The 18,517-nt window shown below is 38.3% G+C and overlaps 3 protein-coding genes across 3 annotated transcripts; all 3 read left to right on the top strand.

Annotated features, from left to right (window-relative positions):
- The first annotated feature begins 4,854 nt into the window (after positions 1-4,854).
- Positions 4,855-5,854, top strand: LOC147562889 (early nodulin-like protein 6). Its single transcript, XM_086632157.1, has 2 exons — positions 4,855-5,081; positions 5,379-5,854. Exons 1-2 carry the CDS (start codon positions 4,898-4,900, stop codon positions 5,696-5,698), a joined length of 504 nt encoding a protein of 167 aa, XP_086488283.1. The 5' UTR covers positions 4,855-4,897; the 3' UTR covers positions 5,699-5,854.
- A 252-nt stretch (positions 5,855-6,106) lies between these two features.
- On the top strand, positions 6,107-10,272 carry LOC147562888 (zinc finger CCCH domain-containing protein ZFN-like). The gene is made up of 6 exons (XM_086664687.1): positions 6,107-6,544; positions 7,093-7,134; positions 7,762-7,881; positions 7,998-8,279; positions 9,355-9,633; positions 9,912-10,272. Exons 1-6 carry the CDS (start codon positions 6,266-6,268, stop codon positions 10,020-10,022), a joined length of 1,113 nt encoding a protein of 370 aa, XP_086520813.1. The 5' UTR covers positions 6,107-6,265; the 3' UTR covers positions 10,023-10,272.
- Positions 10,273-12,960: 2,688 nt separating this feature from the next.
- Positions 12,961-15,507, top strand: LOC147562887 (succinate dehydrogenase [ubiquinone] iron-sulfur subunit 2, mitochondrial-like). Its single transcript, XM_086632149.1, has 2 exons — positions 12,961-13,935; positions 15,132-15,507. Exons 1-2 carry the CDS (start codon positions 13,262-13,264, stop codon positions 15,301-15,303), a joined length of 846 nt encoding a protein of 281 aa, XP_086488275.1. The 5' UTR covers positions 12,961-13,261; the 3' UTR covers positions 15,304-15,507.
- The last annotated feature ends 3,010 nt before the right edge of the window (positions 15,508-18,517 follow it).

The raw sequence follows: 18,517 nt of genomic DNA, 5'->3' as shown, positions 1-18,517 counted from the left end.
TACTGGGTCGGCAGGGGGTGTCTTGTGTATGTGGGATCCTTCTTTTTTTGTTTGCTCCGACAGGGTCTTGGGTAGTTTTTCAATTTCCCTTAAGCTATGTAATGTTTCTGATGGTTTTGAATGGATGGCGACTTCGGTATATGGCCCTTGTGTGTCTTCTCTTAGGGAGTCTTTTTGGATGGAATTGGATTCAGTGTATGATCGTTGGAATCTTCCTTGGTGTATTGGGGGGGATTTCAATGTTACTAGATTTGGTTGTGAGAAAAGGAATAAACATTCCATCACAGCTAAGATGAAGAGATTCGATGAATGGGTAGGGAGAAATGAGCTCATTGACCTTCCGGGGAATGGGATGGCGTTCACATGGTCCAATAATCAATCGATTCCGGTGATGAGTCGGCTAGACAGATTCTTAATCAACAAAGCATGGGAGAATCGGTTTCCTACAGTTTCTCAAATTATTCTTCCAAAGCCTTTGTCAGATCATGCCCCCATTCTTCTGAAATCTAATGTCATGACTTCAAGTAGTCCTCCCTTCAGACTTGAGGATATCTGGTTGTTGGATGGGGATTTCATACCTCAGGTTAAATTGTGGTGGGAGGAGATGGATATCAATGTTTCTTTTTGGGTTAAATTGAACTTTGTGAAAGAAAAGGCGAAGAAATGGTCGAGACAAAAATTCAAAAGCCAGAAGGAGTGCTTGGCCAGACTTCAGGAGGGGATTCATAATTTTGACAAGTTGGAAGAAACTACGAATTTAAGTGTTGAAGATCTAAAGCTTAGGCAAAGTATGAGAGCGGAAATGGAGAAAATACTCCATCTTGAGGAGGTCAGTTTGAGACAAAAATCGAGGGTCAATTGGCTGGAGGCAGGAGATAGGAATTCAAAGTTCTTTCATGGAATCATTAATTGCAGAAAGAGATCAAATCGGATAGCAGCTTTGAGAGTAGGCGACGAGTTGATTATGGAGGATAAACAGATCAAAAGCAGGGTAGTAGAGCATTTTGCGAACATTTACAAGGAGCCAGCTACGTGGAGGCCTGGGGTGGGTAGTCTAAATTTGCCGTCGATTTCGAATCTTCAAGCGGAGTCGCTCGAGGGGGTTTTTTCGGAGGAGGAGGTACTTCTCGCAATCAAGGATTTGGCGAAAGATAAAGCCCCGGGGCCGGATGGTTTCTCCATCAAATTTTATGACAGATGCTGGGACATTATTGGAAGCGACTTTATGAAGATGATCTCGGAATTTTGGTTCTCGGGAAGCTTGGATTGGAGATTGAACCAATCATTCCTTGTTCTTATTCCCAAGAAGGACATCACAGAATCTTTGAATGACTATAGACCAATAAGTTTGGTAGGGGGTCCTTACAAGATCATTTCTAAAGTTTTGGCTAATCGGCTTAAGTCGGTTCTGGATTGTATTATCTCTCCGAATCAAGGGGCATTTATTAGCGATAGACAAATCTTGGACGGGGTGTTAATAGCTAACGAGCTGCTGGATTCTCAGATAAAATCGAAATCCTCGGGTATTATGGTAAAGGTTGACCTGGAAAAAGCGTACGACAAAATCAGTTGGGATTTCTTATACGACATTATGATCAAGATGGGCTTCAATTACAAGTGGAGAACGTGGATTTTCAATTGTATTTCTTCGGTTTCATTCTCGGCTTTGATTAATGGTACAACTTCATCAGTGTTTATGAATTCCAGGGGGATTCGTCAAGGGGACCCACTCTCGCCTCTTCTTTTTTTGCTTGTGGCTGAAGTCTTGAGTTGTATGATTAAAAGAGGAGAACAGATCCATTGGTTCGATGGTTTTAAGGTGTCAGATAATGGTACGTCTATCACTCATCTTCAATTTGCGGACGACACATTATTTTTTATTAAGGAAGACATCAACCAGATTCGCAAGTTAAAAGATACTCTTATTTGGTTTGAAGCGGCCTCCGGTCTTAAGGTAAATTTCGGTAAGAGCCAAGTGATTGAAGTAGGCAAGGTGGAGGGGTTAGACGACTTGGCCACGATTTTTGGTTGTGTTAAAGCATCTCTTCCTATCTCGTACTTAGGTCTGCCCCTGGGCTTCTCATATAGATCAAAACACCTATGGGACCCAGTTTTGGAGAAGGTGGCTAAACGCCTATCTCCATGGAAGGCAAGACTCTTATCCAGAGGGGGGAAATTGACTCTTATTAAGGCGGTCTTATCGGCTCTTCCTATTTATTTTTTATCTCTTTTCTCGGCTCCAGTTTCGGTATGCAACGAGTTGGAAAGAAAGTTCAAGGACTTCTTTTGGGATGGCGAGAAGGACAACAAGAAAACCCATTGGGTGGCTTGGGAGATTCTTTGTAGGCCGATTGATCAAGGAGGTTTGGAGATTAAAAGCCTGAGGATGATGAATGATGCTCTTTTAACTAAGTGGCTTTGGAGGTTTGGCAAGGAAAAAAATCTGTTATGGAGGAGAATTATAATGGAAAAGTATGGGGTAGAGGAGCTTGGGTGGATCTCGAAACCTCCTAAAAAAGCATACGGGGTCTCGGTTTGGAGGGGGATTTTCAGAAGATGGCACAAATTCAAATCAATTTCAAAAATTAAGGTCGGGAACGGCAAGAACACGAGCTTTTGGGGGGATGTTTGGATTAAGGATGCTTCTCTGAAGGAAACCTACTCAAACCTTTTCGCGCTCTCCGATATGAAGGATGGGACTGTTTGTGATTTTTTTGATATCAATTCAAAGGTTTGGAGGTTGGATTTTAGGAGAGGGCTTTATGATTGGGAGGTGGAGGAGGCGAATTGTCTTCTAAAAGATTTGGAGCCTTGCTGCCTGTCCGACGATCCAGACGCTAGGATTTGGGTTTCAAATCTGGATCCGAATAAGGCAGACTTATCCGTTAGAGCGATGTTCTCTCAATTGTCTAATCAGGAGGTGGAGACCAATCCGGTTTTTAGAGATGTTTGGAGAAAGAACATACCCATGAGGGTGAGTGTGTTTATTTGGGCTGTACTTTGGGATAGGATCCCAACCATGGATAATTTGAGAAAGCGAGGCTTCATTTCGCCTAACCGTTGCGGTTTTTGTGGGAAAGACGAAGAATCATCCGAGCACATCTTTCTTCATTGTGACAAGACGAGGGGGGTGTGGAACAAATTCATGAGCAGTTTTGGTGGTGCTTGGTGTATTCCCGGGTCCGTTAGCGATCTCATGCTAGATTGGAAAGGATTTAAGGGTAGCAAACACAAGAAGGCTATCATCAACATTATCCCTAAAGCTGTCATTTGGGCGATTTGGACCGCTAGGAACGATGGCATTTTCAGAGATAAGTCCCGAACTCCAGAGTATATCTTCTTTGCGGCTAAATGTCTTATTTACCAGTGGAGTAGATCATACAAGTGGGCTAAAGGATTCTCGTTCAATTCCATGGTCGAGTCGTGGGATGGTTTTGTTTCGTCGCTGTAAAATGCGCGGATGCCTAAGTCTTTTTGTTTATGATATGTCGTGTTCTGTTTTTGCTTTTCTTGTCTCGGTCGCTTGGCCTAGCTGCCGAGTGGATCTTGTTTTTTGTACTTCTTTCGCTTGCGTATTATTAATTTAATCATCTTATTCAAAAAAAATTATGTGTCAAATGGAAAAAAATTGGTAGAATAACATGGTTCATTTTAATGTATTTCAATGGAGATATTTAGACAACGTCTTTAAAAAAGATACAGGAGCGTAGCTGAGGGACAAAAATTGTGAAGGTCATGTTTTTTTTTTTTTTGTTGAACTAAGGTCATGTTTGTGGAGAGAACGCTCTACGATGCTCATTAATGCCGTTCTTGTACTGTTTGTGTGGATCATATGGGAATTCATTCCAAAATATATTGACTATGGATATCACAATTAAAAATTTCTCATACATCTTACCCTATATCTAAAAATATTTAAAATTTGTTTGTATGTAGTGATATCCCAAAATGTTCAGATAAATGTTCTTGAAATGAGATGCAGACGTGAATAGAGGTTAAAATATTCGGCGTGAAAATGACACGAAATTGATCGCATCATTGGATTTCACACCACTTTCTCTCCCTTGATGTGTGGGTTTAAAATCCCAGCAACCGGATTCAATTGAAGTACTTCTAATGTGTCAAAACAGATAATATCACAAGCACAGAAACCACTTTACACAATTTTATAACAAAAAAAAGTATTATCTTTAGGGTTTGCCTTAATAACCCTCTATTTATGAACGTAGAAAAAGGAAAACCTGTACTTTTATAACATTTTCGTCAATTGTCAAATGAGAACATGTTTTGTTGAACAATACTTACATTAGCTTGTGTTTATCACAAATTTTTTTATATAAACATTCTAAAAATGATGTGGATAACGTTAGAGGCGATTAAAAAAAGTTGACGTGAGACTAACATGAAACTGGTCGCACTTTGTCTCTCTAGATGAGTGGGCGTAAAATCCGACCACAAGATCGCCACCAATTTTTTTCGACGCCTCTCTGACGGTTGAAAATAGATGCTACTATGACGGGCAGCTAGGCGGATTAAAGTCAAGCTGATTCATTCATTTCAACTTCAAGATAGATAAAGGAATCCCATTTCAACTTTGCTCTTCTAATTAAACCCATTAATTAATAATTAATTAATCTTCCTCAAAATGTTGCTAATATTAATCGTGTCAAAAGACTTATTTTGAGATTTGAATTTTCCTATTTGACCAAATCAAAGTCAAAACTAATACCTCCACACAACCCCCACTATCTCCACATCTCTCTCATTATAACTAACTCCCATAACAATCCCCACCTCACTTCACCTCACTTTCTCACTCTATAAATTCCAATCTCAACCCATTGAAACACAATTGATTCTCTCTCTCTCTCTCTCTCTCTGCAATATAGAGAAGAAAATGGCTTCTAAACCACTTCTTTTGTTGTTTTTCATCTTCTTTTCTCTTCAATGCTTCTCATTGGTAACTTCAGTAGAGCTTGATGTTGGTGGTATTAAAGGATGGGTTGTTCCTCCTACTAATGAAAGTAGCATTTACAATCAATGGGCTTCCAAGAATAGGTTTCGAATCGGCGACGTAATTCGTAAGTATAAATTCATCTTATCATTTCTAAATGTGGGTCTTTCGTAAGTAGAAATTCATCTTATAAGTAGGACCTTCTCATTTTCTTTCTTTATTTCCAATAATAAACATACATACACCCTGTTTACACCTCTGCCTTTTTGGTCTAGCTATAAAGAGATGATAAAATCAGCTCTTGGGTAATCTAAATATGGTCTTTTGTATAAGACCAGCTAGGGGTAAGTTAAATGATGGGTAGGTATCCTTTCATTTTCATTTTTTTTGAAGTTTGGACATTTGTATTTTTTACATTTTGAAGGTTTCAAATATGGAAAAGATTCAGTAATGCTAGTGACAGAAGAAGAATACAAAGAATGCAACTCAACTCATCCAATCTTCTTCTCTAACAATGGTAATACCATTTTCAAGTTCGATCGGTCGGGTTTTTTCTATTTCATTAGCGGAGTAGCGGGTCATTGCCAAAGAGGACAAAAGATGATTATTAAAGTCATGGCAGTAGAAGATAACTCTCCGCCTTCCTCCGATAACAATCCGACTCAGAATAATGCAATTGCTTTAAGTTCTAGTGTTGCTATTTTAGTTTTTACTAGTAGTTTTGTTTCTTCTTTTCTATTTTAGAAGTTTGATGTAATTAAGTAGCTAAGGTACCATGTTATTATTAGGTTAGGGTTTTGAGTTTAGGTAGGGGAATTGTTTAGGGTGGTTTATTAATTTTGAAGATTTTATGTTGGGATTTGTGTGAACAAATTAAATTGATTAATTAGTTTTCCTTAATCTTTATGATTACTATATTTTATTTTGTGTGATCTTTTCGATTATGTAAAGATCATCAATAATCTATCAAGTCCTAAGATTATTATTATACCATAATGAAGAGAGAGAAAAAAAACATTCAAGGGTATAATTGGAATAAAAAAGTCGGATTTTACATTTTTTTTCAGGGGGCCAATGGTGAGTTGGTCAGATTAAGAGGACTAAATAGAAAGAAAAGTGTTGATTTCACATAGAAATTAACGAGGTTCAAGTGAGATTGAACAGTCAAAGTTAGTTGACTAAGTCAAGTTCTTGTAAAAATCAACGTATCTATTTATAGAGTTCAAATTGCCTGCCAGTCTCTCTTTCTTTGCTCTGAAGAGAACAAAAAAAAAAAAAAAACAAGAATTAGGGTTTTTGGAAGGAGTTTTAATGGTGATGACAGACAAAAACTTGATTTCGAAAGCTAAGAAGGATGGTGGTGGTTCCGATCCAGTTATAATCGGATCAGTGGATGAGAATTTAGAAAAAACAGTAAGGGTAGAAAATGAAAATTTAACAGAGGAAAAGAAGAATGAAAATGATGATGAAATTGTTCAATATCCGATTAGAGTTGGTGTCAAAGATTGCATGCATTATCTTCATAGTGGGTTTTGCAGATATGGGTTAGCTTGTGTTAACAATCATCCACCTAGAACTACCAACAACCAGGTCATTAATCAATCTACTGATGATGATTTCTAGGGTTTTCACTTTTTGATGTCTGTGTAAAAGCTTTAATTATAGAACTCTGTTTTTTATAGTAAAACTTGGGTAGTCTTTTTTTTTGTGAGTCAGATCAAAAATCTGACTCAAGGTTTGAATTGATTTTGTTGTTTTTTGGTCTGAGTTGTTAAGTCAGGCTCCTCTGAAATGATAATTCGAGTTAATTTTGTTGGGTAAATTTCATTCATACGATTTAGACAGTAAAGTTGGCTAGTGGTTTTCTTGTAAGTCAGATCTGAAATTTGACTCAAGGTTTGAATTGATTTCAAAATTGTGGTTTTTTGTCTGATTCAGACGATTTAGACCTAGACGAGTCAGAAAAAACAATACCACCTTAGTAATAATTATATGACATATGATAAAAGAAGGTTTTTTGAAGATAAGAAATCAATTTCAGTTGTGTGTGAAAGATATATGCAGTTTTTTTTTTGCTTTATGATTTTTGTACTTATGTTGATCATTCGTCGGAATTTTACATGTTAATGGTCGATCAGAAGGAAGTGGGCGAACAACAAAAGGTGCTGGAAGAATGCAGGGTAAGGACGACTTCAAATCCTATACCGATATCGAGTTTGAATTATGTCCATACTCTTTTTTTTCTAAAATTATTGAGAATTTCTAATTGTGGGTAAGTGTTGATTTGAGCGCATTATGGATGATAACTAGACAGTTGACGTAATATGTAGATTATTAATAATTCGTCGTTAAATTTGTGCAATTATAGTGTGAACTTGCGTGATTGATTAGGCAATGAAATAGCGTTGTTTGTCGCTTTTTCATTAAAATGTTCCATATTCAGTTTTCGGTGGTTGAGACCCTCGTGAGTACTAACGAGAGTCAAAATATGGCAAACAGAAAACTTAATATCACCGAACGAAAAGATTAACTTTTACGTAAGTGAGAACTAAAACAATGTTTCATGTCATTTTTTTCATAGATCTTCCTTGTATTCATTCTTTGCCTTGAAGTTTTTTAATATCAAATTTGCCTTCTCGAATAAAAATGCCAAATGTTTCTTGCTTATTTATGGAATAATTCAAATTTGCTTATTTATATTTCATACATGGGATTGAGTCTTGTCAATCGTCATCACCAATTCGTGGATTAGATTTTCTTTTTTCCTTGTTTGATCAATTGTTGCTTTGGTTTTCATGTGTTTCCAGTATTACCGAAAAGCAAGTGGTTGTAAGTATGGAAAAGCTTGTAGATATCTGCATCTTGCAGACAAATCATTTACCGCACCAGCTGTAGGAGTCAACTCTCTCGGCCTTCCTCTCCGTCCGGTAATTCTCTCTACTCCTTTCTCAGATTCTGATTGTAATCTTTCCTTTGAAAACTTTCATTCATTTATAACAAAGAATTTTACGAGATTGTATTTTTTGGTTTTGTTTCATAACAGGGAGGGAGAGAGTGCGTCTTCTACATGCGCTTTGGTACCTGCAGATTTGCAAATAATTGCAGGTTTCATCATCCTAATCCTACTGATATGGGAGGATTGGACCCTCCTCCTGGATCGAAAGCATTGAACTCATCTGGTTTATCACAACCAAATGTGACATCTTGGCTCCTGACTAGCAACCCAAATGATGAGATGCAGCCTTATTTTGATGCTTCCTCATCATTTGAGCCGCTCCCTTCTGCTCCACAAGCTTATCCTCATCTGGAAAGGAGTCAACATGTGGTAACTATTGATATTTATTTAACTATGACAGCATTTGGATCAATACCGGAAAGCGACCCTTGAAACAGTTTAATAGGAGTTCCAGGGGCACAATTTTGGCATGGCCCGTTCGCTTATGATTGCCCTAGTCTTACAGAGGGTGATTATCATTGTAAGGGGTAGTTTGTTTTTAGTTTTTCAAGAGAGTTAGACGAGGCGGGGTGCTAGGGTTTTAGTGTGTTACATATACTGAACTCCTCGAGAAATCTTTATAATCTTGTTCTCTATACGTAGTGATAATCATCGTGCCATTGTTCGCCGTGAAGTAGGCCTTGCCAACCGAACCATGCAAATCTCTTATGTTTTGTGGGATTGTTTACTTCCATTATTGCTTTTCCAGTTTGCTAGTTCTTCGTCATAACAGAAACCGTCTCTTAACCTGACCCAGGGCCGTGCCTGAGAATCCGGGGGCCCGGTGCCAAATTTTTTAGTTGGCCCCTTGTACAAGCAAACGTAAAATCCAAATTTTTTAACGCATTCGGTTGCTTTTTTTATGTCAGAGGGTTGTGGCTAACTTTTGCTTATTCATAGTTTTGTTGTCCTTATTGGCTTTGGGATGAAAATACTATATATTATACCATTTTTTTTGTTGACATATATATTATACCACTTGAATCATTGACCATTAGTTTCAATGTGACCTCTTCCAAAAAAAATTAAGAGAAGGTGCTACTAGTAGCACTCGAACCCAAGACCTATAGCCCAAGAGATGAACGGTGCACCAGCTAAGCTACTTCACAACTCGTGCTAATCCTACAATAACCTTCCGTTTTAATAGATTTAACAAATGACCAAAAACTTGAAAAGGGGCCCTTTGTGGTGGGGGGGCCCTGTGCGGGCGCACGGCCCGCACCCCCCACTGCACGGCCCTGAGTCCTGACCATATGGCACTTACCAACTTGACCGCCAACTCACGTTATAAAATAGCCATATGAAACATTACTTTATATTCACTTAACAATTTAATTCAATTCATACGAGGCCCTATTTTATCTTGTACTAGTTATAAAACTGTGGCTTGTTGTTGCTTGGACAGCCTCCCGTCAACCCAGTATCCCCACCCTCAGCTAGCATGGGTCCACCAACTGGTTTGGTTCCGAGTGGTCTCCCTAAGAATGCAGATGGTTTGGAACAGCAGCAGCAGCAGCAGCAGGAGATACAAGTTGATGAACACCCTGAAAGACCCAGCGAAAAGGAGTGCTTCTTATTCATGAGAACCGGAGACTGTAAATTGAAGTCAAGTTGTAAATATCATCACCCAAAGAACCGGACAACCGTCTGTACCTACAATTCCGTGGGACTGCCTTTAAGACCTGTAAGTTTATTCTTTTGATTACCATCTTTCTTCTATCTCAATGCACCAATCACGCTCTTTTCCGATTTCCTGTTTTAAACTTTTAAGCCTCCTTGTTCGTTTGACTCTACAAAATGGACATATTACCGTCACAGTCAGATGAACAGTGGTTCAAAACCCTAAGCCTTAAGGATATAAACGATGACGACATACTATTACCAATGTCGGTGAGAATTGTATGCTTTTAAAGGACTATTTTTGTGTCTGTTAACTCTTTGCTCTTTGACTTTGCGATTCAGGATGCAGGCCCGTGTCCTTACTACAGTCGCTTTGGACTTTGCAAGCATGGACCTGCTTGTACATTTGATCATTCACCAACTTCTGGTTCTCCGGTCTTGGGTGGAGCTTGAATCGATGGTCGTGGAAATGTAAGCGAGTTTGTGATACATATTGTTCTTTTGTGGTGGTATATTCTGGGAAGGGATGAAGCTGTTAATTCTGTCGGATAAGTTACAAATTGTTGTTGTGCTTTCACCTCCTCCTCCTCCTCCTCCTCCTTCTCCTTCTCCTTCCCTCAATAATTTATGACAACTTAATTACATACTCTCATATCATAGATTAAAAAGATTGAGACAAAAAAAAAATCTTGGTTTGAAGTTATGTGTGCATGTTTACTGTTTTTTTTAGTTATAAAATGTTTACTTGATGATGTTGTTTCATTTGTGAATTGTTGTGTGATAGTCCCACATTGCTCGCGAGAGTGTCTCTGGATTATAGGTGTACACTCTGTAGTAAGGTGTTTACTCGGTTGTTATTCTCATAGATCATACCTATCCCGGACGAATGGTTGCTTACCTGTTCTACCTGGTCATTGACGGGTAGATCTTGCAGTCATTGAGAAGGTAATTTTGTTTGGTTCTTTGGCGTCTTACTCTTTATCTACTCCTTCCCCCTTTTGGAGAGTGCAGAGTCTGTGCAAGAGAGAGAAGAAGATCTTACTTATATCATGATTGCTGGCTCTTCTGAGCGGAAATAGATGGAGGAAACTAGGGTGAGCAAAAACCCAACCAATTGGCAGAACCAAACTAAGTCGAGCCGCACAGATCGTTTTTTGGGCCGAACCGATCACCGTTCGATTCGGTTCGCCCGAAAAATCGAACAACCCAAACCGGTCTGGTTTGGCCTGGACTTGAGTGTCTATAAACTGCTTCCTATTGTCGTTGTCGTTGTCGGTTTTATCAACCACAACCTATTCAACTTGATTGGAAGGTTATAGAAGTAAGTCTTCACTGATTTCTATATACCACAACCTATTCTTAGTTAATTAGTAACTTAAAATTATAAATTTTGTATTCGCACTACTTCCTTTTTTGTTTGTAATAGTGGAAAGTGCGATGAATTTTTATTTTTTATTTTTAAGTATATGTAATGGTGGAAAAGTACGATGTGTTCTTAATTTTTATTTTCGGTATATACAACGAAATGAAATAACATTAGTTTACCATTTTCTTTAAATTGTGCTCGGTTAAACCGATCATCCGAACTCAACCGAACCAATTCGAGTCGGTCGGCTGAATGATCGGTTCGACTTCGGACGATGATTTAGTCAAACCGCCGCGTATTGGTTTGGCTTTGGCTCGAGCCAAAATCGAAAACAACCGACCGTAAGAAACCCATTTGGTGAGCTATGATAGAAGAGACAAGAGTGGGTGCGTCTATAGGTGCACCACATTTTTACTCTTAACACATTTCTCTCTAAGTTGTATGTACTTTGTTCTCTTTTCCGATTGCCATCCTGGGCACTCCTTCACTTTTTCTTCCTCTTCTATTTTCATTCTGGTTTCGTAATCTCTTTTTCTTCCTCTTCTATTTTCATTCTGGTTTCGTAATCTTCATCGAACCTCTTAGATTTCTTGGTGTTCTTTTGATGGGTATCATCTATATATAGTTCCTCCATTGAATAAGCCTATAGGTCTTTCATTAAAGAAGGAGATTAAAGATAGTCTTCAAAAGATTTTCATTTCTTATTAAAAACCGGTTCCGAAAATCAAATTATTTTGTTTTATGATTTTTTTTTTCTTTAAATCCAATATTTGAGAACTTTTTGAATGGTCAAATCATTGAATAGTGTATTTCATCATTTTTTTTAAGTTGATTTCAAGTGATTCTAGAATGATTTGGAAGTAGTTATTCATTCCCTTAGATTTGAAAATTTTGTCTCGTACTCGAACCAATCCCAGAGGGTCTCGAGTTGGATTGTCTGAAGTCTGGCTTTGACTCTCAGACTAGTTCGAGTGATGTTAGATGAACGTTGAGTGAGGCATTCACATATTTATACGAACTATCATTTGGATATGGTTGATTTGCTTCATTCTTCAATTCCTTAGATCCAAGCTTTTCTAAGAAGCGTGGAAGTATCAAATTCAACCATTTTGAAGTGTTTCAATATTGACAACTGAGTGAAATACCAAAGCCACCCCTCACATCCATTTACTCAAATAGTCAAATATATCTAAACACTCTCGTCATGTTTGACACCAAGGAATGAAATGTTACAGAAATGACATTCCAAAACGATGTTTGGTGCACAAATATGCGCAAAAAACCATGTTCCGATGAGGAATGTTACCTCTCCCACAGGGAGAACTCCGAACTCAGGGGAGTTAGTAGATTTGTGATTCTCAATCTTTTGGAATCGTCAATTAAATAATTAACGAACAAAATTATTTTGTACTAAATTAACTTTTACTAATCATATTCTTTACTAAACTAAACAATAAAGTTAGGTATCGTGATTACCACGAATCAGGCTAATGTTATTCTTAATAAAAAATAACACAACGTGATGGAGAAGTAAAAAATAACTACATCCGCATCAAAGAAAGGGGTGTTTAATTTCGTTCTACCCATCAAGAGAGAAATATAGGGTCAACCCATCTATGTTGGATTTGACCAAATTTCGACTCAATTGGTTGTTTGTTTTGTACGCAACAGTATTATATACTATTGAACCCGGACCCAAGTGTTAATGTGTCACGTCTATTTTCATTTCCAAACATATTATGTCATCACTCATATTACACTAGGACAAAATTTTTGTTTCTAAATATCATTTTTTCAACTGTGATAGTATGTCCGACCACTCTTTAAGTCTTTAAATAAATCTCGGTCTGGTGACGTGTCTGGACTAGATTAAGAAAAAGAGTGACTTTTTTTTCTTTTTGAACCTGATACGCCACGTCATCCCGTCGGGATTTATGGGGATAGAGTGGCCAGCCATAGCAACATTTTCCTTCCCTTGTTTCGGTTATGTTAAAGCATTGTTGGAGTAACCCTAACCATAAAATTGATTAATGATCCAATTACATACAAGTTTTCATGATAGGATCCCCCAATGGAAGAAAGTGATGGAAGCTTGTTCAAGTAAATCCAAACAAATGTCGCGTAAGGTGACCACGTTCCCTAACTAATTAACCCTTAATCTAACCACACGATTTTGGTCAATACGACCATATTTGACCAAAATTGCCTGTTCCCATTTCCCCAAATCACTACCTATCCGACCCTTCTTCTCCCCAATCCTCTTCTTCATTTCTTTCTTTCTCTAGAAAATTTCTAGGGTTCTCTCTGATCAATCAATCAACCAACCATGTCTTCTGGTTTGATACGCCGAGCAATTTCTAGGGTTTCATCATCATCAAACCCATATTCCAAATTACTATTCATTCGATCTCAAGCTACAGAGGTTGAAGCTCAACAAGTTGAACCAAAAGCCGTAGACAATTCAAAGCTTAAAACTTTCTCAATCTATCGATGGAACCCTGATAACCCATCAAAACCTCAACTTCAAGATTACAAAATCGATCTTAAAGACTGTGGTCCTATGGTTCTTGATGCCCTAATTAAGATCAAGAATGAAATTGATCCAACTCTTACTTTCCGTCGATCTTGTCGTGAAGGAATTTGTGGATCTTGTGCTATGAATATCAATGGTTGTAATGGTCTTGCTTGTCTTACAAAGATTGAATCTGGGTCAAATGAAGCTAGTACGATTACCCCTTTACCTCATATGTTTGTGATTAAAGATCTTGTTGTTGATATGACTAATTTTTATAATCAGTATAAGAGTATTGAACCATGGTTGAAGAGGAAAACTCCTCCTTCTGTTCCTGGGAAAGAAGTTTATCAGAGTAAGAAGGATAGGGCTAAGCTTGATGGGATGTATGAGTGTATTTTGTGTGCTTGTTGTAGTACTTCTTGCCCTAGTTACTGGTGGAATCCTGAATCTTATCTTGGACCAGCTGCATTGCTCCACGCTCACAGGTAATTTCAATTCTAGGGTTTCTGTTGTTTGTTGTTCAATTTTGGGTTTAATCTTAGGAAAGTTTCAATTTTTATTAATATCAATGTTGGTTTCTTTGGGTATATTCAAGTTATATGGTCTTTTAGAATTTCACAGTTTTTTTATGATGGTATGGATAGAAAAATGAAGGTGGTTCTAGGTTTTTTATGCATATCTAAATGGTTGTTTCTCATGGATGTTTGAAGTTCTCGATTTCATATTTTTTTTGTTCTCGTCACACTCGTAAAATGGCCGTTCTGTTTGTTTTACTGATTAACTAGGTCACTCTGCTTCTTTCGATTGTTATTTCTTTGCATTATTAGTATGGGCACATAATTGCGCTAACTTGTATATAAAATCGTATGGATTCTGTTTTGGGCTTTTATTTGCGATTGGCGGTTGTATTTCTCGTCCTTGTAGTCCATACCTTTTCCCATCTAATCGATATGCTACAATGAGTTATATAAGAACCCTAAAGGGTTAAGGCCATTTAAGCACAATCATACGATTCAGATACTAATTGGAGAGTAGTTTTAAGTTGTAGTACACCAATGATCTGGTTGGTCTTCTTATCTGGATAGGAAGGTCTTATAGGATTTCCAATGTTCTAGTTATCGTACAGACGTACACTACAATCCACTGTTAGATAGTATTTGTACCCCTTATCTTCGCAAACAAAGAGCTGATTCCATGTGATTCTAGAGGTCGACTCAATTTTCTCAGGACCCGTGGTAGTTTAACAGTTTTATTGCTAGATTGGCCTCCAGTGTTGAGTCTTTAGGCTACCAAAGGTTAGTGGGGTGTTTGCTCAGCTATCGGAATCCTTTGTGATCAGCACCATATGCATGTTCATTGCTAGGCCTGTGAAGATACTTCGACTCTCTGCCAGGGAGTCCATTGGACTCACACTAGGTTTATACTTATAATTATATTCTTGTTGTTGATTCTCAATATCCAAATAGGTGAAGTTTTTGTGATTTCGTGAATGGAATAGATGATTCCAATTGACTGTTCTTTATTAGCCCAAATCATGACTTTTGGTTACGAAAATAGTAATGGGTCATGTTCTTATTGATTTGAGTTTTTGTCTCTATGTTTACCGTTTCGGTTCGCCATAGATGATTGTGTCATGTAAGTTTAAAGTTATTTCCTTCTGGGTTTGGTCGGGATGATACAGGTGGATAGCTGACAGCCGTGATGAGTACACAAAGGAGCGTTTGGATGCCATAAACGACGAGTTCAAGCTATACCGCTGCCACACAATATTGAACTGCGCACGTGCTTGCCCCAAAGGACTGAACCCCGGGAAGCAAATCACCACCATCAAGCAACTTCAGCTCACAAAATAAAAATAAAAATCGAACATTTACTTGATTGTACCATTTATTTGTTTAGTCAAATATTGCAGACAAATACTTAAGCTCTGAGATTTTTTCTCTTTTGAAGCTTAATAAATTATCTGCATTTTGTTGCAGAATATCATCTTTGTTGTAGTCGGATATGATTTTGGACCTAAATTCTCTCTTCTCCTAATAACCGATTTATTTACTTAATTGTTCCTTTGGTCGTTGGTATATTTTATATTTGTATTTCGGTCCAACTTGAATGTATATTTAAAATATCTTTTACCATGAGTGTGTACCTTCGGAACAGAGTTAGAGCCTGAGAGTAACAGTAATAAGCTTAATAGATGGACAAGGTACGATCCAATCCCACCTTGTTTAGTGAAATCTCACTCTTTTGTTTAAGCGAACGGTTCTACGTATTGGAGCCCTCTTGCACTTGATGGTGTCCTGAAAATCCAAAGGTGTCCTGAAAATCCTGCTTGAAGATTATCGACATGCATGTAATAGTTGCATTTGATGTTGGAAGTGACAAGTTCGAGATACTCCAATCCCAAATTTCTTACTTGATTGCATTTGATGTTGGAAGTGACAAGTTCGAGATACTCCAATCCCAAATTTCATACTTGATCAGCCTGGAGTATAACGTGAGGAACTCAGACACCCCTCGACATCTAGTAACTAAAACTGGAGTGAATTTACTGTCACCCTAATTTGCATTCCATCTTTCTGGAATTTTAATATACTAACATTGTTCAGTAAGTAACTGCATTCTAATTTCGTGCACCAATTTATCCTCTGCACTGTTATAGGATGGTGCGGATCAGCTCTCTGGGTTGTCAGTGATACTGTCCGCTTTGGCAGTTGGCACACCTGAGTCTCACGATTTTAAAAGATTTCACTAGGGAAGGGTGTTTAACCTCTTAAGAGGAGCAACACACTCCGTCTCACTACCGATATGGGATTGCTTTACAACATGCACCATGTCCATGCCACCACATTATAACATTGAGATTTTTTTTCTCCAAATCCCAAACTCTTTCGGTTCCCTAATTAAAACACTTGAATAAGGAAACGTATTTTGATTATATTCATAAACTTTAAGGCCATGTTTGGCGCGTGACAATGGAATGTGATTCCCGGGAATCACATTCCAGATCATTGTTTGGCTCGCGGGAATGGTGTGGTCCGGGAATGTGATTCCCACAAAAAGGGGTAATAGCAAACTTAGGGGGGAGGTGGGTTTGTGATTCCCATTCCCCCGAAATCACATATATTAATATTTATTGACAAATATATCCTTAACAAAATATTGAATTACAGCCATCAAACAATTCTATCACAACTCAACATTTCTTGTACCAACGCTCTCTCTCTCTCTCTAAAATTCTCTCCAACCGTTTTCTTCAAATCTGAGATTTTCCTCCGGCGACCCTTCGCCGGATCCCTCTTTCCTTTAGTAGTTATTCTTTCTTTAGTAGTATGTTATTTTCGTTCCCATATTTTTAAGGGTTATTTCCCTAATGGTCCCCAACTTTGTGACCAGCTTCCCGCCTGGCCCCCTACTTTACGAGAAATACCCATATGGCCCCCTTCCGTTATAACACCGTTACTCTCTCTCTTCCATTTCTTTTCTCTCTCCTCCAGCATGTTTTCTCTCTCTGCCACCTCGTTAAAACAAGCCACATCATCGTCTTCACCAACAGGGTCGCCGGCCGACCAAATTCCGGCCGGCGACCTTGAAACTTTTTTTTTCTCTCTCTCTAAAAAAAAAAAAAATTTTTTTTTTTTAGATTCTCTCCTCTCTCTCTCTCAACTCCGGCGAAGGGGGTTTCCCTTCGCCGGAGTAGGTCGAAATCGACCTTGAACAGATCTGTTCAAGGTCGATTTCGACCTAGTTCGACCTTGGACAGATTGTTCAAGGTCGCGAAATGACCTTGAACAGATTGTTCAAGGTCAGTTCGCGACCTTGAACAGCTCTGTTCAAGGTCGACTTCGACCTACTCCGGCGAAGGAAAACCCCCTTCGTCGGAGTTTAGAGAGAGAGAGAGAGAGGAGAGAATCTAAAAAAAAAATTTTTTTTTTTAGAGAGAGAGAGAAAAAAAAAAGTTTGAAGGTCGCCGACCGGAATTTGGCCGGCCGGCGACCCTGTTGGTGAAGACGATGATGTGGCTTGTTTTAACGAGGTGGCAGAGAGAGAAAACATGTTGGAGGAGAGAGAAAAGAAATGGAAGAGAGAGAGTAACGGTGTTATAACGGAAGGGGGCCATATGGGAATTTCTCGTAAAGTAGGGGGCCAGGCGGGAAGCTGGTCACAAAGTTGGGGGCCATTAGGGAAATAACCCTATTTCTAATACCCTAGCTTTCCAGTAATCAGATAATCCCTTTCGTCTCTCAACCAGGATCCCTATTTTGAATCAAATCTCACAGGTTCTTCATTGGGCGGTGATATCATCTCAAGATTTCGGTTCTGGTTGTTAATTCCTAAACATCGGTGTTGTTGCGCCATCCTAGTATTCGATCTTGTGAATTTTTTTCACTTGTGGCTGAAGAAGAAGAAAAGGCGATCAAGAGACGAAATTAGATACTTAGATCTACCCATTGATTTTCCTGCAACTAAAGTTCAAAAGGATGCTTCTAAGGGTAATAACTAGTGATTTCTATGGTGGTGTGATGGCGACGATTCTCCGGTGACGGAGGCGGTTTTTTGGCGGCAACAGCGGTTTTCCGGTGTCGACGGCGGTTTTCCGGTGACATCGACGGTTTTCCGGCAATAAGGGGATGGTTTCTTTTATTAGTTTTACTGTAATTTTTTGTCGACTTTTAGGGTCTTTTCATTCACGATCTTTAGGATCTTTTCATTCTCGATCTTTAGGATCTTTTGTCGGCTTTTAGGGTCTTTTGTTTGAGTCAGTGTCTAGTCCCATTTCTTTCTCTTCATGAGGCACTTTGCATTTAAAGGTATGTAACTCTCATGAAGTTTTCAGAGGAGAGAAATAAGAATGATGTATCATCCATGTTAACAATGTGATTTTATCACTTATTAATGGAAATGGTTCCCTTGGTTTCAAAAAAAAAAAACAAAATATTGAATTACCAATTTTATTTTTTTTTGTAGGATCTAGTATTAATAAGTACAATACTGTTTATGTTTATGAACACAAATTAATTTTAGATAAATTTTTATTTAGGTTTACGAACAAAATTTTATTTTAGATAA

Source organism: Eschscholzia californica, unplaced genomic scaffold (genome assembly GCF_041429995.1).
Source record: "Eschscholzia californica isolate CP2 unplaced genomic scaffold, dmEscCali1.0.p SCAF_1, whole genome shotgun sequence".
NCBI lineage: Eukaryota > Viridiplantae > Streptophyta > Magnoliopsida > Ranunculales > Papaveraceae > Eschscholzia > Eschscholzia californica.
The sequence above is the reverse complement of the archived record's forward strand: the minus strand, read 5'-3'. Positions and strand labels throughout refer to the sequence as shown.

Coding starts and splice junctions, on each gene's coding strand:
- LOC147562889 (XM_086632157.1), top strand. CDS start 4,898: ATGGCTTCTAAACCACTTCTTTTGTTGTTTTTCATCTTCTTTTCTCTT. Junction 5,082..5,378: donor TCGAATCGGCGACGTAATTC/GTAAGTATAAAT, acceptor TACATTTTGAAG/GTTTCAAATATGGAAAAGAT.
- LOC147562888 (XM_086664687.1), top strand. CDS start 6,266: ATGGTGATGACAGACAAAAACTTGATTTCGAAAGCTAAGAAGGATGGT. Junction 8,280..9,354: donor TGGAAAGGAGTCAACATGTG/GTAACTATTGAT, acceptor TTGCTTGGACAG/CCTCCCGTCAACCCAGTATC. Junction 9,634..9,911: donor TGGGACTGCCTTTAAGACCT/GTAAGTTTATTC, acceptor TTTGCGATTCAG/GATGCAGGCCCGTGTCCTTA.
- LOC147562887 (XM_086632149.1), top strand. CDS start 13,262: ATGTCTTCTGGTTTGATACGCCGAGCAATTTCTAGGGTTTCATCATCA. Junction 13,936..15,131: donor GCATTGCTCCACGCTCACAG/GTAATTTCAATT, acceptor GGGATGATACAG/GTGGATAGCTGACAGCCGTG.